Here is a 25,503-nt window from a genome sequence, read left to right as displayed (position 1 = left end):
CCCATGTACCTGTCTAAATACTTCACTAAGATACCCACGTACCTGTCTAAATACTTCACTAAGATACCCATGTACCTGTCTAAATATTTCACTAAGATACCCATGTACCTGTCTAAATACTTCACTAAGATACCCATGTACCTGTCTAAATACTTCACTAAGATACCCATGTACCTGTCTAAATACTTCACTAAGATACCCATGAAACCGTCTAAATACTTCACTAAGATACCCATGTACCTGCCTAAATACTTCACTAAGATACCCATGTACCTGTCTAAATACTTCACTAAGATACCCATGTACCTGTCTAAATACTTCACTAAGATACCCATGTACCTGTCTAAATACTTCACTAGGATACCCATGTACCTGTCTAAATACTTCACTAAGATACCCATGTACCTGTCTAAATACTTCACTAAGATACCCATGAACCCGTCTAAATACTTCACTAAGATACCCATGAACCCGTCTAAATACTTCACTAAGATACCCATGTACCTGTCTAAATACTTCACTAAGATACCCATGAACCCGTCTAAATACTTCACTAAGATACCCATGAACCCGTCAAACGCACATTGTGATTGGCCGGAATGAGATGGTGTATACAGTATGACGACGAGAGCGCCCCTCGCTTCAAACAGGTGTGATTCTTATTGCTCTGTAAAGCTCTTTGAGCTGAACTTCATGTCATGAAAAGTGCTGTACAAATACATGTATGTAAATGTAATGTAATATAGATCATTATTAAATGTCACTGTCAGATGCATTCAAGTATGTTTGATTTGTGACATTTCACATTTCACTTCACAATAATAGTTATGCCAAATAAACTGATTTTACAGGACTGGACTTAATTGGACTATGTAGGAGCAATTATGACTCTCACAATCTCAGCAGAAAGAAGAATATCAGGACACAGGACTCCATCTCTTCATAGTTTCAGGCTCGTTCTATTATCTCCGGTCAATGTACAGCATAGCAAACCAACATACTTCCACACTCCTCTCTCCTCCATTCTCTCTCCTCCAATCTCTCCCTCCAATCTCTCCCTCCAATCCCCTCTTTCTCCTCCAATCTCTCCCCTTTATTCTCACTCACCCACACTCCAGAATAGCATTGACAGTCAGTCATAGATGATCTAAACCTGTCCTTTCTTGGATCCGGAGCAAAGGTAACAAATGGATATATGTAGCACTAACTACAACATGACAACTGACAGGTGTGGCTTCGACTCTCTCCATGAGCCCATGGAGAGAGTCGAATGACTCTATTTTGGAATAGGTAGGTGCATAGCTACAGTGGCCTAATTAGACATGGTGGCAGCTGGTCACTTGAGATGATGAGGCAGTAACCACATCAAGTGTATCTTTAATTGTATAATTGTTTTCCACGTATGACATTCTAAATTTCCACCACAGTTCCACAGCTTTTCATTTTGGAAATTATGAGTAATTTACATAGCCCAGGAGATTTATAGAATGACAAATATTACAGATAATTCGTTTAGATTTCTGCTTGGTAACATTGATAGATCATTATTTATCATTTTTTTCTTTTAATGATGGATGTTTACATGGGATCTTAAGTCTGAGATAAAGAAGGCTTCATTATTTATTCTTACATTATATTTCTTGCACACTTCACATCTAAGGTAAATAATGTTTATTTTATTTTATTCTTTTTTTTCCCTTTTCCACACTGCACTTCTAAAATAAAATGAACTTGTTCATCACACAAATTTGAAAAAAACTTAAATTTGAATTGACATGATTCAAATGGTGATTAAGGTAGGATCTTAAGACTTTTAAAATGGGTTACTTTAGGATAGAATGTAAATGATTAAATACTTTGGAATGAATGTTCCCTATCACTCTGGTTGCTTCTTCACACCCAGATAAAATAGTGACATTCTTTCTCTCACAAACAGACAGACAGGCCTGACAGATAGACAAACAAATTCTCTGCTCTCCCCTGCTAGCTAAACAGGGAAGAGATGCTGACTGATTGTCAGACATTAGTTTTGTAACAGATTTCACTCCTAATATTTAAAACAAGGTGGGGTTTCTCTTATCAAATAGCATGCGACTGCTATTTTACATTGATATTATTTTTATCAAATCAAATAACATGAGACTGTTATTTTACATTTATTGATAATGTCAGACCAACATTTTCCTTATCATATTACTCCAATTAGGATTTTTACGTAAGCTCACTTTTTCTTCAGATGTTTTGCCTACCCACTATGTGGCCAGGTTTTTTTTTGTAGTTCTCACAAATACGTATGTAATAAATTATTACTTCAGTTAGCCTACAGATGGGACCTATTTAATTTTTACGTAAGTTCACTTTTTCTTCAGATGTTTTGCCTACCCACTATGTGGCCAGGTTTTTTTTAGTAGTTCTCACAAATACGTATGTTATAGTTTCAGTCCCTCATTTCAATATCAGCGTGGACAAATCGTCATTTGCACTTTTCTCGCGTGAAACTTTATGAATGACTAAAAATACAGATCTATAATGGCTATAACTTCGTAAGATTAAAATGATTGATGGACCAAATAATATTTAGAGATTTTAACCCTACTAAACCATTAGGAATAATAGCTTCCACATTATTGATGTAACACCTTGAAACTAATGGACTAACTCACATATTATGATTGTGGATACATTTTGTACTTGCTTGAATGAAGTAAGACTAATTTAGTTTAAACCACATAGTATTAGATCGAACAAATTCCTTTTGATATCTCAATATTGACATTTAGCCTATATATTACGACATTTCCAGGCTTCCTGTTGAAGTGGACACTCACGCTGCTTGTGTCCTGGTCTGAAACAGTAGAAACAGCAAACATCGTGTCCCAAACTGCGTGCGTAATACCGGTGCCTCTTTCTCCTGCCCCCCCTTTCCTGCCTTATTCTGGCAGCGTCATCTGGCTGGGGCTGATCTCTTTGGCGTTGGTTGTGTGGCGCGGCCCGCTGTGGCGGTTGAAGGGGACCAAACTGTGGTGGTCGGTGATGTCTCATCCAGAAGGGGATTTTACAAAACAGTGGTGCGGCTGTGGGCATCTGGAGGCGTCGTTGGTAGGGCGCCTGGTTGATGTAATCTGATCCCGAAGCCGTCCCCAAATTGAGCGACAGTCCCTGGACAGCCCTTGGTAGCCCTCCGTCGTCAGGTGTGGCATACGCGTCGTCATCTGTTGCTCCGTTGTCAGGAATCGTGTTGGTTACATAATGGTCTTGGTCATCTCCGTTGTCATCTTCTCCCCCGTTGTTAGGAATCGTGTTGGTTGCATATGTGTCATCTCCCCGGCCTTCATCGACAGGAACGGTGTTGAGTGCCTCCAGTATTGCATTGTAGCGGTGTTGCTCTGCTAATTGCATCACTGCATTTTCAAGCTCTTGCTGTAAGCGTGTCACATTTTCTTGTGCTTCGTTCATCACCTCCATCTGGAAGTCCAGCTGCTTTTCACGTATTAAGTAGCGATGTTGCTGGTCAACCCGCTGGTCCGCCATCTGTTGTAGTAGCGTTTTCTCCTGTAGTCGTTGTTCCGTCAAGTCTTGTTTCAATTTCTCTTTGGTTGGTCTTTTAAGTCCTGTTTCAATTTCTTTCTAGTGCTGGATTTTGCCCCCATTGTTCTTTGAATGAAGTGTTTGCTGTCAAGTACAACAAAACATTCATCCCATCCTCGTCGCCAAATTGTAGGAGCAATTATGACTCACAATCTCAGCAGAAAGAAGAATATCAGGACACAGGACTCCATCTCTTCATAGTTTCAGGCTCGTTCTTTATTTTCATATCTCCGGTCAATGTACAGCATAGCAAACCAACATACTTCCACACTCCTCTCTCCTCCATTCTCTCTCCTCCAATCTCTCCCTCCAATCTCTCCCTCCAATCCCCTCTTTCTCCTCCAATCTCTCCCCTTTATTCTCACTCACCCACACTCCAGAATAGCATTGACAGTCAGTCATAGATGATCTAAACATGTCCTTTCTTGGATCCGGAGCAAAGGTAACAAATGGATATATGTAGCACTAACTACAACATGACAACTGACAGGTGTGGCTTCGACTCTCTCCATGAGCCCATGGAGAGAGTCGAATGACTCTATTTTGGAATAGGTAGGTGCATAGCTACAGTGGCCTAATTAGACATGGTGGCAGCTGGTCACTTGAGATGATGAGGCAGTAACCACATCAAGTGTATCTTTAATTGTATAATTGTTTTCCACGTATGACATTCTAAATTTCCACCACAACTAGACTAGAAGTTAATGGTGTGCATTGTGTAACGATATGAACAAATCATATTTACTTATGCATGGGTTGTATCGATCTGTGTTGTTCGATTCATGGGTTAATTAGTCATGTTTGGACTACATACGCCCTACCAACAGTCATTAAGACATGCAAATCCCTTGACTCCTTCAAAACCGCTGGACGGCTGCAATTCGAAACTGGCCCCCGTAAAATTTGAATCCCCCCCCACACCCCTTTTCCCCCTCACTGTATATGTTTATTTTCCCTTTTTTACCTCCTTTATGATGAATTCCTGTTCTGTTCTTTGGCTATATAGAAGTGTCTATTTGTACGTCTCTAAATGTTTTGATGAATTGAACATGGTGGACCCTCTTGTAAACAAGAGTAATGCTTAATCGGGTCGTCCACTCACAGTTAACAGTCTTTGTATTTAGTTTGTGCTTGAAAGTTTGTGCTTGAAAAACATGGTAGGGGAGACGGGGGTAATGTGAGACACTGGGTAATGTGAGACACGCCCTGTATCACATGACCACAAGACATTTGTGTCATGTGACCATTATATGTTGAAGCCCCTCCCATTTCCTACCTGCCATGGAGGAGAGGACCTTATTGTGCTGTGGTAAGCATGTTTTTTTCACAAAAATATGTTTTTTGCATGTAAAAGTTAATTTTCTTGTCGTCAACATAATCAGCTGTTGTGTCAAAGCAAATTAATTCAGGTAGAAAAACTTAAATCATACACATTGATGAACTACCATCATATACATCCATGAGATTGCTGCTAGCTGAAGATTAGCCTGTATTGCTAAAAGAGGTCCTGTTTACCAAAATGTGGGTGTGGGGTAAAGTGAGACAAATGCTCTGGGGTAAAGCGAGACACTGTCTCACATTACCCCACCATGAGGCACAAGTTAAGTTCAGTTTTAAACATATTTTAATCTAATATTACATTGCATATGTTTTATTTTCTATGTCATAAACATTGTAGAAAATGCCAAGATACACCAGAAAGACAACCTGGGGTGGAACCGCCCTTGTAGAGATGGAGAAGGCAGCCGCTGAGAGCAAGTAGGCCGTGTTGTGAGGTCCCTTTTCGTTCAGGTCCGTTCCCACGGAAGGGGGACTACACAATTTTTTCTCCATAAAAGAGATTTATAGGTAGACAGTCTAAATAAAAAAGTTCTACTCGTCCGACGCTGCAGTTATTTTATAATCCGCGATCTAAAACGGGACTATTTCTTACAAGGCGTAATAATATGTGCAAGGGGAGTGGTGTGGTTTTGGTCACGTGGACCAATCGCGTAGCCGCTTTATTCCCTTGAGTATGCGCGTAACGTCTTCGTATGCGGAAGAACTTTTTGTTGTCCATAGCAACCTAGCAACTCACTGTTGCGACGCTGTTTTCATTCTCTAAACTGGGAAAATGGGAAAGAGCCGTTGTGCGATTGACTGTACAAACAGATTAAAAAAGAACTCGGAGCTATCCTTTTACAGACTGCCGAAATGTAAAGAAAAAAGAAGTAAATGGATCGCTGCACTTAGCCGATGTAGTCATGTTTCAGGGCTACATGGATTTGGGGGTGCCACTTTCACTTTGTGTCAGGTATGTTGCTTTTTTTGTAAAACCATACGTTCAATGTAAAAGGGCCTTTTCACACAATGTCCCGTTTTAAACGAACCTAACGGAGTTCTCTTCTTGTGGACCAATTAGTGGATTAACATAGTCCGTTACCCGGAAAGAGATCTGGTCAGGAGTAATTACTCATCAACATGTTACGTGAGTCCGTGGAAAGACTTTAATGTTAATGTTCTTATTGATCAACACACCCTGCAGTTACTGAATGTTAAGTCTCCATGGTTTCCCTCAGAATATCGTATGACACTGATTTATATGACACATTAAGAGTCCACTGATAACCACTACAGTGGTTTAATATCAAACTTTTTTTGTTTGTTTTTTTCAAGGACCCACATAACGTTTGATTGTTATTGCACAAATGGACTTACTCTGAGAGTGTACGAATGGAACCAAATGGACCCATAGTGTCAGAGTTACAGACCTGCATGTGTCCATTTGTACACTCAGGCTGTAAGGGTCCATTTGGTTCCATCTCTCAGAGTTACAGACCTGTAAGGTCCATTTGGTTCCTAAGAAGGGTCCATTTGGGGTCCAATGGGGTCCATTGGTTCCATTTGTACACAGTTACAGACATGCAGGCTAATCCTCTCTCACTCTAATGCCAGACTGGCATTAGAGTGAGACACTGGCATTTCCAGTGTGTGCCAGTGGTCACCCTTAGCACCCGTGGTTAAAGCTGCCTACCCCTGCTCTACACCAACAATGTTGTGAGCTTGTAGATCTGCTATTTTCTGCAAATGTTCCCTCCAGAATAGGGATGCTATTGTTCCAGTGGTTAATGTAAAAAAATAATCTCACAATGATTTGGCAGCCCCGTCCCGGATGAGTTTGTTTTGAGGCTGATGTCTGAAACAGGACATATGTGAAAACACCCCATATATGTAAACAAATTAATATCATATTTCTAGTAAATGTTTTTGTTGTTTTTGTTATTTAAGGGGAAAAGAGTGATGATCCTCTACATCCTGACTACGTGCCAAGGTTATTTGGTTTCACCTCCATCACTGATCGAAGTACAGCAGAGGTACAGACTGTTGTTGAAGTCCCAGGCATTGGGGTCCAGACAGAGGAAACACAAAATGACATTGCCTCATTACATGAACAGATTAAATCTTTAAATGCTGAATGTCAATCACTTAGGGATAAAGTCAACAAATTAGAAAGTGAGTTGAAACATCGTACTCTTGATCCTTCAGAATTTGATGACAGCAAAATGAAATTCTTCACAGGACTTTCATGTTGTTGTTCAATTTTGTGTCACCAAGTTTACCACCTCCTGCAAAACAGTCACTTAGTGATACTCAGAGACTTCTGCTTACACTGAGGAAGCTGCGCCTCAATCTGTCTGAGGAACTTTTAGGTTACCTCTTTGGCATTCTTTGAGTCAACTGAGGTAAGCCAAGCAGGTTCATCTTGGCAGCAGTTTTAACCTTGACCAGTCAACTTTCAACACACTGAGCAAATATGTGTGCTACCTGTATGGCCAATCATCTGCCAAAAACGTGAATGATGCAAGGTACAAATCATTCTGTACGGCATCATCAGCTTTGCCAGAACTGTACATTCCCCCAACAAGTGATGCTCTCCACCAACATTGCAAAAGGGCAAACTACCAAGCAGCAGTGATGAGACGTTCTCTGACTAGTAGGATGTGTGCTCCTTCACCCATTGGCAGTGGATGGGTCATGGAGGATGGGGAGTTAACAGTACAATGGATGACTAGAAATCCTGCCCCTGATAGTGTGTTGCAGGTAGTCCACTGTAATTGCAAAAAAAGCAAATGTGAGACTGAAAGATGTTCATGTATGTCTGCAAAACTGTTTTGCACTGATTTATGTCACTGCCAGGACTGTGAAAATGTGTCAAAGGAAACAGAAGAAAGAGGTAGGCCTACATGGGATGATGACTCTGATGAAAGTGATAGGGATGAGTAACCCAACATGTTACCATGTAGGCCTACTACTTTTTTTTCAACAATTATTATGCATTTGTATGTTATTTTGTATTTTCAATTTTCATATATTTCCTTGGCCGGGGGGGTGGATGTACAGATGACAGATGCTGTGACCCTTTGCTGTGACCCACTTGTAAATAAATAAATGTTTCATACCATATGTTGTAATAATTCTGACCTCTACTACTTTAATTCTTAGTCTTGTCCATTTGTTGCATTATTCCAATTTAGGGGGCGTGGTAACATTTTGATAGATTTTCTGCCATGTTGGTCCAAGGTGCCCTGATTTTCTTTTCTACCTTTCATTACACATTAGGATGAGACATTTTCTATGTATGAAACATAAGCTCTTGACACAATTTACTGTGTAGGTTTCATTGTACTGTGTGGCAAACACTTAAGTTGAAGCATATTCTTTAACAAATATGCTACATTTCATGATATAAATTCACATATGACTGAGTAAACTAAAGGCACCAATACTTATGTCAGATGTTATGTATATGCATTTGACATTTGAGAGAAAAAAAATTGTTGCCAAAAACACATTTTACAAGCAAAAACAGCAGCACACGATTTTCGTTTTTTGGTTATAAACTGTTTATACATTTATGGCTATAAAAAAAAAACAGCAGGTTTTTATGAGTAGAACTTTTTACCCAAAGTCTAGAAGGGTATTATCTATGAAAAAATGCATTGAATGCGTAGTTCGCTTGACATGGGAACGAAACTCATTTTCTAAGCACTTTTTCATGGGTCCCAACACGGCCTACAAGGCAGAAAAGAAGATAATTCACCAGAAATATATGCACAATTGCACAAATTATCAGAAGAATCCTGGGAAACACGAAAGCATGGGAGAGACCCACATTTGCTATAAAGGAAAACGATGTGGCACATGTTCTGAAATGTGATGTGGCGAAGAAGCTGCCACAACCTAAACAGCGTGGAGGAACCACACAGAGAGAGCAAATCCTCACCTTTAGAAACCAGTGACTTCCAGGAAAGTCTGGATGGCAACCGAGGAAGGTCAGTGACGCTGGAGAGACAGCTGACCTCCAGGAAAGACTGGCGGGGTAACAGGGGCCAGCAACCCCTGTCGCAGCACTCGCAAGAGGGCACCAAGCAAGCTACAGAACGTACAAATAAGCAATACCCCCAGAGTCTCCCGAGAGGAGGGGAGGAAGGGAGACTCGATAGGACAGATTCAACGACAACAACAATGCCAGTGACACCGACTCAGAGAAGGCTTCTTTGACTCAAATACACCAGAGTAAGGCTAAGTGTGGACACTGGACAAGGATGGACACATGCACATTGCACAGACGAACAGTCTGGTGAGATGTAGGAGAACCCTAGGCATGAGGCAAACCATAGTCCTAGAGACCTCAGTGCCTGTAGTCCCCCAAGAACACACAAGGCCGAGGGAGCCTCCTGTTGGTTCAGGCATGACAGAAAGGACAGTGGGCGGATCTTCGGGGGGTTCCCTGGGCGAGCTGGTCGCTGGGGTGTGGTCAGCACTGGTTTGCTGCACCTGGCCAGCAGGTCACTGCGTTCCCTGTTGGCCGGGTGTGGCCAATGCTATAGCTGGTTTCACCTCAGTGATGGCTGTGCCCGGGGCGCCCCTCCACAGATTTGTCTATAGCTGGGTGCATGGAGGAGAGGGGCAGTGACTTGGCCAAATCACTGCTGACCCGCCAACTGGAGAGTGTAGTTGTTGAGGGTTGAAACACTCTAAGACGTTTGGAGACCACCTGATAACCTCTCTTCCAGGCCAAGGCTTCATCCATTAGAAATGGATTATAATCACATCGTTGATGTATTTACAAACTGTAACCTTGGCTGGAATGAAGAGTAGACCTAGTTGTAGCTGTAGCTGTTCTAGCTGGTTCTGATGGTGCTGAGCCCCTACTAGCCTGCTCTAAGGGTCAAGTGTTCCGAACCCAATTGCTGTCTACTATGCTAAAGTGACACAGATACATTCCCGGTCTTCGACCGAGAGAAACGTTTATCTCTTTTAGCAAGTGTTGCTTTTTGTAGAGATGTGAATTGTGTGCGTGTGTGTTGTATTCTAATCATTTGAATGTTAATTAAAACATTTTGAATTACAGAATGTTGTCTTTGATTCTGTTCAGACTTACTTTCAAGTGTTTAGAAAGAAAATGTGGTTAATGACCAATTCCCATGATTCTGTTACTAGTCTGACATTAGTTTTGGAATGTGTGGTTGTCAAGCTAGCTGTCAGTGTTCTAACTGTTAAAACAAGTGTTTTTATGGTAGTTTTAAAGTGAAAAGAATAAGTGGTTCACTTTACCCCATTGATTTTGATGGTCTGTCTCACTTTACCCCAGCCCTGGGGTAAAGTGAGACACCTGACCACTTTTTTTAAAACAATCATATGTTCACTGCCCTTTGTCTTGGATTCATTCTAATCATTTCCATTTTTAGGAAACATCCCAAATGAATGGGAAATATGTAAATGTGACTGATATATCATTTTAGCTCGCCTACAGGGGAGCAAATGTAAAAAGTGTCTCACATTACCCCCGTCTCCCCTACTAGTATTTACCTGGTTCCACATGGTATAGGCTACATGGTACTAGTATTTACCTGGTTCCACATGGTATAGGCTACATGGTACTAGTATTTACCTGGTTCCACATGGTATAGGCTACATGGTACTAGTATTTACCTGGTTCCACATGGTATATGCTACATGGTACTAGTATTTACCTGGTTCCACATGGTATAGGCTACATGGTACTAGTATTTACCTGGTTCCACATGGTATAGGCTACATGGTACTAGTATTTACCTGGTTCCACATGGTATAGGCTACATGGTACTAGTATTTACCTGGTTCCACATGGTATAGGCTACATGGTACTAGTATTTACCTGGTTCCACATGGTATAGGCTACATGGTACTAGTATTTACCTGGTTCCACATGGTATATGCTACATGGTACTAGTATTTACCTGGTTCCACATGGTATAGGCTACATGGTACTAGTATTTACCTGGTTCCACATGGTATAGGCTACATGGTACTAGTATTTACCTGGTTCCACATGGTATAGGCTACATGGTACTAGTATTTGGGTTCCCAGATACTACAATGATGATAACAACATATTATGATGTCATCATGAGAGCTACAGAGCAGGCTAGTGATGTCATCATGAGAGCTACAGAGCAGGCTAGTGATGTCATCATGAACTACAGAGCAGGCTAGTGATGTTATCATGAGAGCTACAGAGCAGGCTAGTGATGTCATCATGAGAGCTACAGAGCAGGCTAGTGATGTCATCATGAGAGCTACAGAGCAGGCTAGTGATGTCATCATGAGAGCTACAGAGCAGGCTAGTGATGTTATCATGAGAGCTACAGAGCAGGCTAGTGATGTCATCATGAGAGCTACAGAGCAGGCTAGTGATGTCATCATGAGAGCTACAGAGCAGGCTAGTGCGAGGCAGTGCAGAACAAACAGGATAAATCCAGGGTTTAATGAGGTTCAACTTTCACAGATAATGAACTCAGGTGTATTTAATGAACTCAGGTGTATTTAATGAACTCAGGTGTATTTAATGAACTCAGGTGTGTTTAATGAACTCAGGTGTATTTAATGAACTCAGGTGTATTTAATGAACTCAGGTGTGTTTAATGAACTCAGGTGTATTTAATGAACTCAGGTGTGTTTAATGAACTCAGGTGTGTTTAATGAACTCAGGTGTGTTTAATGAACTCAGGTGTATTTAATTAACTCAGGTGTATTTAATTAACTCAGGTGTATTTAATTAACTCAGGTGTATTTAATTAACTCAGGTGTATTTAATGAACTCAGGTGTGTTTAATGAACTCAGGTGTGTTTAATGAACTCAGGTATGTTTAATGAACTCAGGTGTGTTTAATGAACTCAGGTGTATTTAATTAACTCAGGTGTATTTAATGAACGCAGGTGTATTTAATTAACTCAGGTGTGTTTAATGAACTCAGGTGTGTTTAATTAACTCAGGTGTATTTAATGAACTCAGGTGTGTTTAATGAACTCAGGTGTGTTTAATTAACTCAGGTGTATTTAATGAACTCAGGTGTATTTAGGCCAACATGAGGCAGTTTTCAAAGACAACACCAAACGTCCCAAAGGGAGAATAATGTCCAAACAGTGACTACCTTGTCTCCAGTCAGTCCTCGGGGTCCAGCTCCGTCCAGCCCTCAGCTCTCTGTCCGTCCTTGGACTGTTTTGCTCTGCCATGTGCTCTCCCAGCTCTGCTGCTGCACGGCCCTCTGGGAGTTGGAGTTCTCTCCCGGCTCTGCTGCTGCACGGCCCTCTGGGAGTTGGAGAATTCTGTGTGTGTGTGTGTGTGTGTGTGTGTGTGTGTGAGAGAGAGAGAGAGAGAATGAATGTAACATTTTACATTGGGTAAAATATACGTGTTTAGTCTCAGTGTGACAAAATTTATACCACCAATGGACCCTCAAACTGTCTGCTAAAACAGCTAACTCCACCACTTCTTCTCTCATGTAAGTAATTGTGACCAGATCTGACCGAGAGACTGCCATCGCGCAAATTCCAGCTTTTCACCAGAGGAGTTTTATTTTATTTTATGAGTTAATAGCACATGGCACTCTTCACATACTAGAGCATGTCTGAAATAAGTGTCAGAGCTGAAATCGACATGTAAATATGAAATGAATGATTAAACATGTAGCTAGGGACCACAGAAGTGTTTTCTCAACTCGCTGTTTCTCTGCAAGACATTACTCTATAAGCCATATCTCCAAAACTGGTGGGTCAAACTGAACAACCAACATGTCAATTTGAAGCTATATGATTAAAAAAAATCCAATGGCAGTCCCTCAGTCAAATTTAGTCACATATAAGTCGCCAACTTTGATGAGGCAGAATTGCTTTGTTTTCAAAATATAAGGTTTTCTTCATTTCCTGAAAAATGTTTTTTTTTCATTTCCCTGAAAAATGGACATTTTGGAGTTAGGTGGTTTTCTCCCCGACAGCAGAGATATTCAACATCACAGGAAGCAATCGAAGTAAAGCCTGTCTCAGTGCAAGGCCTCACTCACACTATACATGCATACAACATTTGTCTTGTCCGTGTTTAACCCATTCTGTAGTGTACGGGAACCCCTTTTGGTGTTAGCATCATGTCATGCTTTAGCTATTGAAAAATAGCAGATCTACAAGCTCATAGCGCGCCACCGAGTGGCGCGCTACGAGCTTGTAGGTCTGCTATTTTTGAAAAAATCGAAGAACGACTGACATTTTTTAGAATCTGATCTCAGGTCAGAATGGGTTAATCAGACCAGTGTGTGTGTGTCCAGTGGAAACCTCGTATGAATCTGATCTCAAGTCAGAATGGGTTAATGGCCGCCCCGATGCATTTCCAATGGAAGTCACATGGTTTGACAAAACATTTTTAGTTTGATGGATGCGTTGTGCCCCCCTCTCCCCCGCCTCAAACCATGTGACTTCCATTGGAAATGCATTGGTGGCGGCCATTAAACACAGACAACACACAAGACAAATGTTGTGTGCATGTTGCAACAGTGTGAGTCGAGGCCTAAAAACATTGTATGTCTGTCCTGTTTTTTGCTGTGTATTTTTTTTGTTACTGGCAGAGCTGTGTCACTTATTTTGCCTCTTGTCTTGGCCAGTTCACACTGTGTAAAAGAGACTTCAGTCTCAATGTGGTTTTTACTGGTTAAACAAAGGTTAAATAAAAATAAACATAAACAGATCAGACCAACATGCTCCGTTTTAACCACATTTTCACGAAAAATAGCAGACCTACAAGCTCCTAGCTGAGCTTGTAGATCTGCTATTTTTCAATAGCAGATCTACGCGAAATGGGTTAACATCCATGCAGCGCGTGACATCCTCGTACCTGGAAGTTATGCGGGAACGCCCACTGAGTGGCAAAAAACTACTTTCTGGCCTCGACAGCCTATTCATGCAAACAGAAAAGTCCTGTCTGATTGCATTAAACAATGTTTAGCCTCGGTACCAGGCTTTCATTTTTGTTGGTGCAAAAATTGAAAGCCTGGAGGAACGCATTGGCCGCTCTGGTCTAAAAGTGGGAGTCAACCCTTCCGGGTGGGCGTCGTTCCAAATGATGTGACGTAGCGCTGCACTAGGGGGGGGAGGAGGGGCCGGGGGTGACGGACAGATCGATGAGATCCAATCAGGGCGTGCGCAAATCTCAGCCGCGACCCGCCCCTCTAGACCAGAAACCTAACACGTTAGCTCAGGCTAAACAATGTTAAACTCACCGACATCGCAGCTGTATATACGAAAAGCTTGAATTATCCTCTTTCTATCTGCAAAGTTTTTGTTTCATAAAAAATCCACCATAGAAATGTCATGAGCTACTTTCTGTCAAGAAATGCTCTGCATTCGATTATTTGTCAACTCATGTTGATTAGGTGATGTAATGGTGATGTAAAACAAACGGTACAAACATTAACAATTAAGAGACAATACGACGTAATGAGTTACATTATGACGTACATTTTCCCTTCATTGTCAATGGCATTTACAAAACGAACATGGAACTAAAGACAAACATTAAACCTCAAAGAAATAAGTGATATTTGAATGTGAAAGTGGAACCACTGAATATAACTTTAACTGTTCAACTTGGCTGACCTACGTGTCTCTCCACAGACCAAGAGGTGACGTACCTTCCACCACGAGGCAGAGGCATCCGAGTGGAACTGAAACCAGACATCCGCTCTGTTCCGAACGTCACCTTCATCCTGTGGAAGCACGGAGGTAGAGAGAGAGAGAGAGAGAGAGAGAGAGAGAGAGAGAGAGAGAGAGAGAGAGAGAGAGAGAGAGAGAAGAGAGGACTCCAGAGAAGAAGGGAAGATATAACCTCATTGTCAGCTCTGTAGCAGTGACCGGCAAACTGTGGGAAACAAACACAGGGAAGGTTACCGTATATTAGATCAGTCGATGGGTGGCTCTTCTCTTCCAAGACAGATTTTGCGCTCTCATTAGAAGGCGGGTGTAAGGTGCCATCCAACCGTTTCTCTAGTTTCTTTGAAAGTGTCCATGTCTCAGAGCCATAGAGTGTTTTACTTTATATGTTTTACTAAGCTACGATGACCAGAGAGAAACTGTAGGCAGGTATCAATAACCTTTGATTTGTGGTCATTTAACAGCCAACCTAGCAGCAGACTGGGAACTGGGCTTTGGTGTGGATTTGTACGGGACGTTTCCAAACCGCACAACACTGGACACACACACTGGACGGCTGGTCATCGACAACATGACCGTAGGAGACATGGGGCTGTATTCTGTGGAGATCAACGAAAGACCTCACCACAAGGTCTACGTGCTTAAAGAGATGAGTAAGTATGACTCGTCATTGTCTCCACCAGGCCGAAGACATGGGGAGAGACCAGACTATGTTTTGCACTCCGTCCGAAGATCCGAAGTCCCGTTAGTCCGAACATGCACTGCTCCCGTGCTTGCGGTTAGGTTTAGGTTTGCTCCCGTGCTTGCGGTTAGGTTTAGGTTAGGGTTAGAGATAGGGATCGGAACAATGAACCTTCTGACTAATGACACGGCACCCTGAAAAGTCCCTAATTCAGCAACAGCTTCCAACAACAACAACAACAACAACAGCTTCCAACAACAACAACAACACAAGACGCTAACTTAAGTTGTGATCATCAACAAAAAGGGAAATGAAAAACTCGTCCCACACGCACAGCTGGGCATGGATTAGTTGATGACGCGGTCGATTCCCAACGTCTTTACCAAACTACAACAGACACTACAACTACTACAACTACAACAACAGAACATGTTGATTCCCTATACATGTTGATACAACAGACACTACAACTACAACAACAGACACTACAACTACAACAACAGACACTACAACTACAACTAGAAAAAGTGCCCTTCTGGGCACAGGTCTCCACCAGGATTTCTTCAGCCTAGTGGGAATATGCGTGCACAGTTTCATCGCAATCGGACGCTGCGTTGAGGAGTTGTGGCGATTTGTACAAAGCGGGCTACTCCTGAAAACTGTAGGAGCCAATCGTGGCCAATCAGGATGGAATATGAGAAATCAAACAAACCTCCCTTGATCACATGACTATGGAGATCATGTGTACCGATTTGCGTGAAATTTGGATAAAATCTGAAGGAGTAATAATAGAAAATGTGTTTTACATATGTCGGCCTCCTGGTGGCGCTATAAAGAGCAGATGTGAAAATTTCCAGGCAAAGGTTTTTCCTTGGCCTCTAGGGAGTTGGCATACAAAGTTATCCACAGATCCGTGCAGTTAGAGGTAAAAACACTTTTCGGCCAGTTATAGCGCCACCTTGAGGCTGAGTTGAAATTGTTGATGTGGCATTTTGTCCTCGACCTAGTGGGAATGTGGGTGCACAATTTCACGGAAATCACGCGATGTGTTCATGATTTGCAGCATTTTGTTTGAAACTGAGCACTCCTGTGAACTTTGGAAGCCAATCTTAACCAATCAGGATGGAGTATGGGAAATCTGAAAGACTGGTTTCGTTGAATGGCTCTAGAGAGACTGTGTACCAATTTGCGTGATGTTTGGACAAAATCTGTAGGTGTACTGTGCAAAAACTTGTTTTGCACAAAGCGGCCTCCTGGTGGCGCTATAACAGGCCGTTCTGGAAAGTTTGGGGCAGAGGTTCATCGTTGGCATCCAGGGAGTGTGTGTGCAAAATTTGGCATCGACCGGGTTAACGGTGGCCGAGATTAGCTGCTCACAGACACACGGACGGACGGACGGACGGACGGACACACGGACGGACGGAGTGCAAAACATACTCTCCCCACATGCCTTCGGCCTGGTGGAGACAACAACAGACACTTTAGATTATACAGAGCTTAAAATGAACTGAAACAACTGTGTGGCAGTGAGTGACATGAGGTATTTATTTTTTCCTTTTTTATGCAGACACAGGCCTGTAGGTTTACTTCTGTGTCTGAATGGAACAGTCTTGGGTGCGTACACACTATTCCAACACACGCTGTACAGCGCTGGAAGTGTCATGGACGTGCTTCCAGCGTGCCTGGCTATTTGACTTCATTTCCCCTTAGGCTTTGCGGGAAGTGGGCGGTGCGCTAGAGCGGAATGCGGAAAACAACAGACTCTGCGTGTAGTTCTTTGTGTAGCTGCGGTGGGAGCGGAGCCATTTCTTGTTGCTGCGTGGAGAGTGACAAAATGGTATTGAGCTGGAGAAAGAGGGCTTTTGTCCTTGCTTTGTTGGTGGCGAGAAGAAAGAGGGAGAGGGAGAAGCGCGAGAGACTGCTTCTGGCAAGGAGATTGAGGACAATGAGGGCCGAGCAGGAGAGAGTTCGTTTGGCAGAGGAGGAGAGAGTTCGCGTGGCGGCGGAGGAGGAGAGAGCCGCCGGGGAGATTGTCCCCCAGCCCAGGAGAAGAAGGAGGCTATGGGTTGATCCCATTTTCCAACCTCGGAAACAGCTCGGGGACGGTCACCACCTTTACTGGGAGCTACGGAGGGATGAGAGTCGGTTCCACCAGGAATTCAGGATGTCTATCCCCCAGTTTGATTTCCTGCTGGCAAGAGTGACTCCAGAAATACAGAAGCAAGACACGTTCTTCAGGGAGGCTATTCCTCCGGCCGAACGTCTTGCCATCTGTTTACGGTGAGTACAGTAACTATGTTTACGATGCTTACCCACCTATTCAATTCATCGCTAGCTCTGAACCATAGCTCTAATGCGTTGGGCAACGCAATATGGACCAGAGCTAATTCATCGCTAGCTAACAAACTCCAGCCAGGTTGATTTAAATGTGTTACTGTAAACTGGAAATAACAATAGCACCAGGAATGTAAATGGATTAGAGGATGAAAGATCAGATTCTTTAATATGTGATGAGTACATAGGATATTGATGTGGAGATCATGCGGAGAGAGCACCAAACCCTTTCCAATCTATAGCTGTTCCGGCCGAGCTACACCAGGCCATTCAAAGCGCGTGCGCGCGTAACGTATACGCACACACGCATTTTTAGATCCAGTCCTATAAAGTTAAGTTAGGGCTATTTTAGAATGTGCGGGGCTCGCCTATCCGTGCGCCTGCTCACCCTGGTGCAACTGCTATCACTGCATCAATTAGAGCTTCCCAAACGCGCTGTACGTGCGCAACATTACGCACGCTTTGAAAAGCCTGGTGTAAAGCAGCGGTTCTCAAACGTGTTCATGTCATGGATCACACATTAATATGAATTTGTGCCGAGGATTCCCATGTGTAAAGATGTGTTTGTAACTTCAACATTTGTGTTTAAATGTTCCAAAAATCTACAAGCCTTGTCACAAAGCAATTAGTCCAGTAATAATGTAATTTGACCTCTAACTAATTGCGCAAAAAAAGTTGCCTGGAATTGTCTGAGGGGAAAGTGTTGAAAATGGCCTGTACAGTATAGCCACCATTGACATCCTATTATAAGGCAATATTTTCTAGATGTCCTTTTGCTTTAAGTAACATGTCACATATCAAACTAGGGGGTTTTCATGATGCTGAATCCATTCCAAGCATTAGTTTTGCATAAAACACTCATTGGGCTAAATTTGGCCATAGCAACTTGCCCAAATGTGCTGACGTCATCACATTTTGGTTGCTATGACCAAAGTTAGAGGTTGATCCTGTATTTTCCATAGATTTCCTGTACTAAATGCTTTGTGAGCTTAGTTGTAGATCGCCTCTTTTTGAATAGCCAATATAGGGTTAAAGGGGTTCAGGTGATTCTGATGCTATATAAGGTAATATAGCATCATTACAAAATGTGTTAATATAGCTTGTGTTAATATAGCTTATATTAACACAGTTTGAAAGTAAACACACTTCTCCCTTGAGAACCACCACTTTAAAAGCAGTTGTATTTGCATACAGATCCTAATCCAAACATTTGACTAGCTACTAGTCGTGGACTAGCCCATTTGCTTCTGTAATACAAACAAAAAAAAATATATCATGCAGATGCATTGTGCATAAACCGAAATATATTTAAAATAAAAGGTTTAATGTTGATTGATGATACGGGCATGGGAAAAAAAACACATTCATTCATCATTCAGTCATTTCATTCTTCTCCAGGGCCACTATTAAAGTGCCATTATGATTACACATCCTATATACGATTATTGTCCTATTTTTTTCAGATATTTTGCCACTGGGAAAGACTTCCACTCCATCTCCAAAGGCTTCCGGGTTGGCCACTCCACTGTGGCTGGCATTGTGTCCACTGTGGCAGGTGCCATCTGGGACACCATGGTTGAGGACTTCATGCCTGTGCCAAAGAAGGATGATTGGAAAGCTATATCCGATGTATTTGGTGAGAAGTGGCACTTTCCTCACTGTTTGGGTGCCATAGATGGCAAACACATTGCCATCAAGGCACCCGACAGATCTGGATCGCTCTACCATAATTACAAAGGCCACTTTTCAATTGTCCTGCTGGCTGTGGTGGATGCTCTTGGCCTGTTCCGTGTGGTGGACATAGGTGCGTATGGGGGTGGCAGTGACGGTGGAGTCCTTTCAGTGTCTCATTTTGGTCGGGCTCTGGCGGGAGGTACACTGGACCTTCCCGATGATGCCCGGCTCCAAAATGCTGAGCACCTGGGGCCACTTCCGTACGCGTTTGTGGCGGATTTGGCTTTCCCTCTGCGCCGGAACCTGCTTCGCCCATACACACGTCTGTCTCTCCACACGGACTCCCACCGCATCTACAACTACCGCCTGTCCCGTGCACGGCATGTTGTGGAGAGTGCCTTTGGTGTGCTGGCGGCGAAGTTCAGGGTGTACCGCGGAGTCATTGAGCTCCCCCCGGACCACGCTGGCAAGGTTGTGAAGGCTACCACCGTCCTCCACAACTTTATCAAATGGGGCCAGCAGGCCGCAGCCCACATGCCTCCAGTGGAGCCTCCACATGCTGCAGGGGGAGCAGTAAGGAGGCACTTGGATGGTCAAGCTGTGCAAAACACTTTCACAGAGTATTTCAACTCACCAGCCGGTGCTGTGCCGTGGCAGTATGACCGTGTGTAAGCCCCTGTGTCTTTTCTGTTTTTTTTCCTTTTCTTTCTTTCTTTTATTTATTATTATTATTTTGTCAGGAGAAGATTGTGAGTTCCGAAGAACCTGCGAGCGATGCCGTCCAGGGTCACCCATGGCGGTAAGGTCAAGGGGGAGGTTCCATTTTCTTCTTCTTTTTGTTTTTTTCCTTTTTTGTTAGGAGAAGATTGTGAGTTCCGAAGAACCTGCGAGCGATGCCGTCCAGGGTCACCCATGGCGGTAAGGTCAAGGGGGAGGTTCCATTTTCTTCTTCTTTTTGTTTTTTTTCCTTTTTTGTTAGGAGAAGATTGTGAGTTCCGAAGAACCTGCGAGCGATGCCGTCCAGGGTCACCCATGGCGGTAAGGTCAAGGGGGAGGTTCCATTTTCTTCTTCTTTTTGTTTTTTTCCTTTTTTGTTAGGAGAAGATTGTGAGTTCCAAAGAACCTGCGAGCGATGCCGTCCAGGGTCACCCATGGCGGTAAGGTCAAGGGGGAGGTTCCATTTTCTTCTCCATTTAATTTGTCTTCTCCTTGGATCGTCACCTTGATGTGGTGGAGAAGCTTGTGCGTTCCAATGAACCTGAGAGCTATGCCGCCTGGAGCTTTGCTCCTGGTAGGGTCACCCATGGCGGAAAGCTCAAGGGGGAGGTTCCAGACAAAGTGCGATCCAACGAACACCTCTACGGAGGACCAGACACATGCTGACTGTCCAGGGGCATCACAACAGCTGGGAATGAGGATCTGAAGGCTGCAGCAGCATTGAGCCCCTTATATTGTTGGACTCTATGCAACTGGATCCGGAGACCCATCTGTTAAGGACTGTGTGATGTGTCTGTGCACCCGTCTCCCCACGTAACGTAAACGCAAAGGTATCCTCCAGAAAAATCTACACATGATATCCATCATTTCACCCGACAGTGGCTGACCACAACAAAAGAAGACTTTTCTCCACACTGCTGTCCGGGTGTGGAACAGCCTACCAGACAATGGCCTTCAAGCCTTTAAACGCAGAGTTCATATAGACATCTCCTGACCCCCCTTCACACTGACTATATCTCCTGACCAGCCCTCACACTGACTGTTGAAGCTGCAGTGAACAGAGTTCATAGACATCTCCTGACCCCCCTTCACACTGACTATATCTCCTGACCAGCCCTCACACTGACTGTTGAAGCTGCAGTGAACAGAGTTCATAGACATCACCTGACCCCCCTTCACACTGACTATATCTCCTGACCAGCCCTCACACTGACTGTTGAAGCTGCAGTGAACAGAGTTCATAGACATCACCTGACCCCCCTTCACACTGACTATATCTCCTGACCAGCCCTCACAATGGCTGGTGAACTGCAGTGAACCGTATGAGTGGCCAATGGAAATATATTGTCTTACTTGACATTGAGCAGTGTCACCATGAGCAATGAACACATGTAGAAGCTACAGTTGAGTACACACTGTTCCACAATCACCCTAACCAACAAAAGGAATCGCTAGTGCAGTGACAGAAGAAACTATCATCCCAGGTAAGGTCCCTATTAAAGCAGTAGCACCATGTGATCATCTGTATTCTAAGTTTCCCCACTGTCATTGCTCAGTGCAAACATTGCTCACACTGTGAGCTTGTACATCTGCTGTATTTGCTTAATGTCCACCTATCCCTGCAGAATGTTGGAGTCAGCGGAGAAGCGGAGAAGTTGCAGGCCAAGCTGCTCAAAGAGGCGGCCTTCCTAGGGTCCAGACCACCTCATCTCTAGAGCAAAGGTCAGAAAACGATGTCTCTGTCTGTGTAGCTCTGTTACTGAAGATTGGATATAGTGCTGTGGTTGGACACTTGAGCAAAAACACCCCTCACTACATTTCGTACAGTACATAGCATCATGTGCAAAAGAAAAATCTGAAAATCTACATCCTAGACAATATTACATACACAGGCATGTCAATCCAAATAATAGTACCAGTAAAACAAAAAACGAAACAATATAAAGCAAACAAATTGGGTTTTAACAACAAAGTGCTGTACAGCAAACTCCTTCAAAATATGAACACATAAAACAATGTTTCCTCGTTAACTATTGGCTATTTTTCTGTGCCATTTTTAACTTACTTTCCATACAGTACAGCAGAGCTATTCTTCGCATAAAGGGGAGAAGAAAAAAAATCGTAAATTTCTTAGACCTTGTTTTTTTCAACATACCAAATAATGGTTTCATTGACAGTAAACTGTTAAACTTATAATAATAATGTCTGGTTAGCTGTCACTTAGCAAACTCACAACAACCACAGCCAAAATATACCAGCATTTGGCTAATGGGATGAGGTGATATCTCATTCTCATCCTGTCCAGAATTTAGATTAGAACATAGTTAAAGTTAGTTACTTTAGATTTTCGGACTCAAAAGCTGCAGGAAACACCCGCCATCACCATTAATGGTCTGGTTTTGGTGAATATAGAAATTATTCCTGCTAAGGATTTTTGATGGGAGGTAATTAATAAAAATAACTAGAAAGAGATGAATCTGCCTGTTTAGACACGTTTTTTATTAAATGGCTTCCAACGCAAAAACTATACATTTAATCAACTCAGTTATTTTTTTCCCTTAAAGCAGACAAGTCCAGCTTTTTCTGAAGGTCTTTTGTTGTCGCACTGTAACAGAGAATTTTCAATAAATCATTCAAAAACGAGATTGTGCCAACTAAAATTTATTTCACTGAATCACAAAGTCAAATCAAACAATAATTCTGGGGGTCCTTGAAAATAAAATAAAAAGTTGAGAACCACTGACAGAAACATAGGTTTTTCCAACAAACAGTGGTGTCAACGAACCATGTTCAACCCAGATTCGGCACAAACAAGGGACTAAATTATTTTCGCTCCTATGCCACCAAAATGTGGAACGCCCTACCAACAGTCATTAAGACATGCGAATCCCTCAACTCCTTCAAAACCGCTCTCAAAGGGCACTTACGGATGGCTACAATTCGAAACTGGCCCCTGTAAAATCTGAATCCCTAAAACACGGACGCATGGACAACAAAAGAGATGGTCGCGGCCACACAGCCAACTCGAGGTATGGCCACGGAGCCGACTTGGGGACCTTACGCAGCTCCTCCAAAGAGAAAAAACAAAAGAACGGAGCTCAACGCGATCCCCCCCCCCCCCAAGTTTGTGCTTGAAATGTACTGTAATTCTGCAAACTGTTAATAAATATTCCAATCAATCAATGGTTTGGCGGGGTGGGGTTGGTGGGGTCTTGGTCGCCAAATTGCGCCTCCATCAATGTTTTCATGATAGCCAGTCGCACTTTGGCCTGTGTGTGTGGTGTGAGTTTCTCCAGTTCGTGGCCCAAAAAATTCACAAAATGGTGTGTGGATGGTTTCAGGTCCCGTCCCTCCCTGAGCTCGTGCAGAACGCTCCTTTCAAACCTATTGGGCTCTGTCCCTGTCCCTGCAGCTGGCTCAGTCCCAGAGGTCTGCTGCTGCTGACTGGATCCTATTCAACAAAGGTTCAACCATTTATTACATTGAGCTGAAATGGTTTTGTATTGGATTACAGAACCATCGCATCAAATCTGGCTAGAGTAACACAATGTTAAAGTCATATATTACTTTGAGTTGTTTTTGTCTTGGCTTTGCACATGTTAATGACTTGTCTGACTATCTTACCACTGGCTGCAACCCCCATCTGACCAACAGAGGCTGGTGGTCTTGCTGGTCTGGTGCTGGATCCAGGTGGTGGTGGGACTGGCAGATCCAAGTCTAGAAGCCACGCAGGAGTCTCGGCTGTAGCTCTGCTTTGACAGGCCACTATGAAGTAAGATGTAATCTGTCATATAGAGCTTGAGTTTTTTGGGTTTTTTTTTGTCAATGATAATGAGTTTTCTAAATATCTTACCATTCCCAGTAGCTGATGGCAGCACAGCAGTCTGAACAGCCGCACTGAGTGGTGGCGGTGGCCTCTCCACAGTGGACAATGTGGTCGAGCAGACCACACTGGACGACATCCCTTTCCCTCTCCCTTTCCCTTTCCCTCTCCCTCTCCCTCTCCCTCTTGTAGGTATGCTGCCTCTGGCAGCTGGGCTGGTCTGACTGGCCGCTGTGAAGTAAGAATTTATCATAATATGATGTACACCTTGAATTGTTATTGTGTTTGATTTGTAAATGTCAATGACTTGTCTGTACCACATTCAGCAGGCTGTGGAGCACGCTCCCTGGCTGGCGCTGACAGGATGTAGTCAGTGGGCTCGTCCTCTATTGGGTAATGTTGCAAACATGTCATTAGACCTTTTCTATTGGGTTTGTAAACGCTAAAGCTACATTTTGGATACATTGGTGGAATCTTTTTTGCTATGTTGATTGTGTGAAAGGTTTGCATTTGAGACCTCTTTCTGTAAATGGGGAGATGATTCTTGGTTCTCTAGCAACAGAGGAACTTTAACTCTCAAATGTTTGGAGTTCCGTCATGGCTATGTTACTGCACAACCTAAAACTCTAGCAAAGTGTAATTTAGTTTGGATATGTCATCACAATATGTTACCTGGTAGATTCAGGTATTCAAGCTCAATGACCTGTTCATCCCCCAGGTCAAACGCAGCTCCTTGGTGGTGGTGATGAGTGGGCTCTGAAATTGTATGTTGCCGATTAGTCTAAAGTAAGGTTTCATGTGTTACCATGTAGAGCGTCTGAGGAGCTGCTGCTGGCTTCCTTCTATGAAGTAAGGTTCAAACATTTTTTTGTATTTGTTCTAGTAAACGGTAGTTCTGATTAATATGCATATCTTAATCTTACCCCTTTCAACAGCAAAATGGTCCTGCCTGGAGCCTTGTGAAAGCTGAGTGTCATCTATTAAGTAAGAGTCAACATGTTAGTGTGTATAGCGTTATGGCTTGATGTTGACATTGTATATAGTTAAGTCTTCCTATTACTAATATGCATCATTAATTCTGTCACCATAGTAGGGGTGGGATCTGGACCGGTGGAGCTGCACACTTCTTTCTATGAAGTTATTTTCAAACATATATTGAGTCCAACATGGATTGGTGGTGTGCTTGTAAACGGTTATGATTAACATGCATTTATTACCTCTTTCAGCAGAAGACACCGGGCCATGCAGCTGATATGGCCCTAATGGCAGCAGTCTGTTGACTATTAGCAAATGGGAAAGAAATGGGTGGTTAAGAGTTTCTAAGTTACAAAAGCATGGTGTACCCATTAAAAAAAACACATTTCCGCAAATGTCGACATTGATAAGGTAAAATCAGGGCTATTAAAAGTGTACAGATGTGTGGAACTCAATCAGTATCATACTGTAGGATTAGTTCCTGTCCAGACCTTACAAAGGTCTTCAGGAATTTCAAGTGCACAATACTGCATGTTAACTTTAAATTCTCCAGCTCAGAAAAGAAACACCATGGTGGTAGGCTCAGGATGTTGGAGATGAGGGGATGCTACTGGTTTTGATAGAACTGTCTTATGTCAAAATCACATCCGCAGGGTGAATGTCTGCATGTAGAGCAGGGGTTACCACACTTCAAAATGACCAGCTCAAC

General features: G+C 42.9%; 2 protein-coding genes and 1 long non-coding RNA gene across 3 annotated transcripts in view; all 3 read left to right on the top strand.

The window, feature by feature from the left end:
* LOC310874104 (protein NLRC3-like) overlaps positions 1 to 25,503 on the top strand; it is a gene marked incomplete at its 3' end in the record, with an annotated part of 86,680 nt that overhangs the window by 42,249 nt on the left and 18,928 nt on the right. The window lies entirely within an intron of this gene.
* On the top strand, positions 17,108 to 19,951 carry LOC310874050 (putative nuclease HARBI1; the record flags this gene model as incomplete). Its single annotated transcript, XM_083786718.1, has 2 exons — positions 17,108 to 17,551; positions 19,069 to 19,951. Exons 1-2 carry the CDS (start codon positions 17,217 to 17,219, stop codon positions 19,949 to 19,951), a joined length of 1,218 nt encoding a protein of 405 aa, XP_083642844.1. The 5' UTR covers positions 17,108 to 17,216.
* Positions 21,375 to 23,768, top strand: LOC310874912. Its single transcript, XR_014570594.1, has 4 exons — positions 21,375 to 21,480; positions 21,622 to 21,718; positions 23,338 to 23,460; positions 23,651 to 23,768. It is a non-coding gene; the product is annotated as an uncharacterized lncRNA (long non-coding RNA).

This window comes from Protomyctophum parallelum (assembly GCF_964188405.1).
Source record: "Protomyctophum parallelum genome assembly, chromosome: 17".
Lineage (NCBI taxonomy): Eukaryota > Metazoa > Chordata > Actinopteri > Myctophiformes > Myctophidae > Protomyctophum > Protomyctophum parallelum.
The sequence above is the reverse complement of the archived record's forward strand: the minus strand, read 5'-3'. Positions and strand labels throughout refer to the sequence as shown.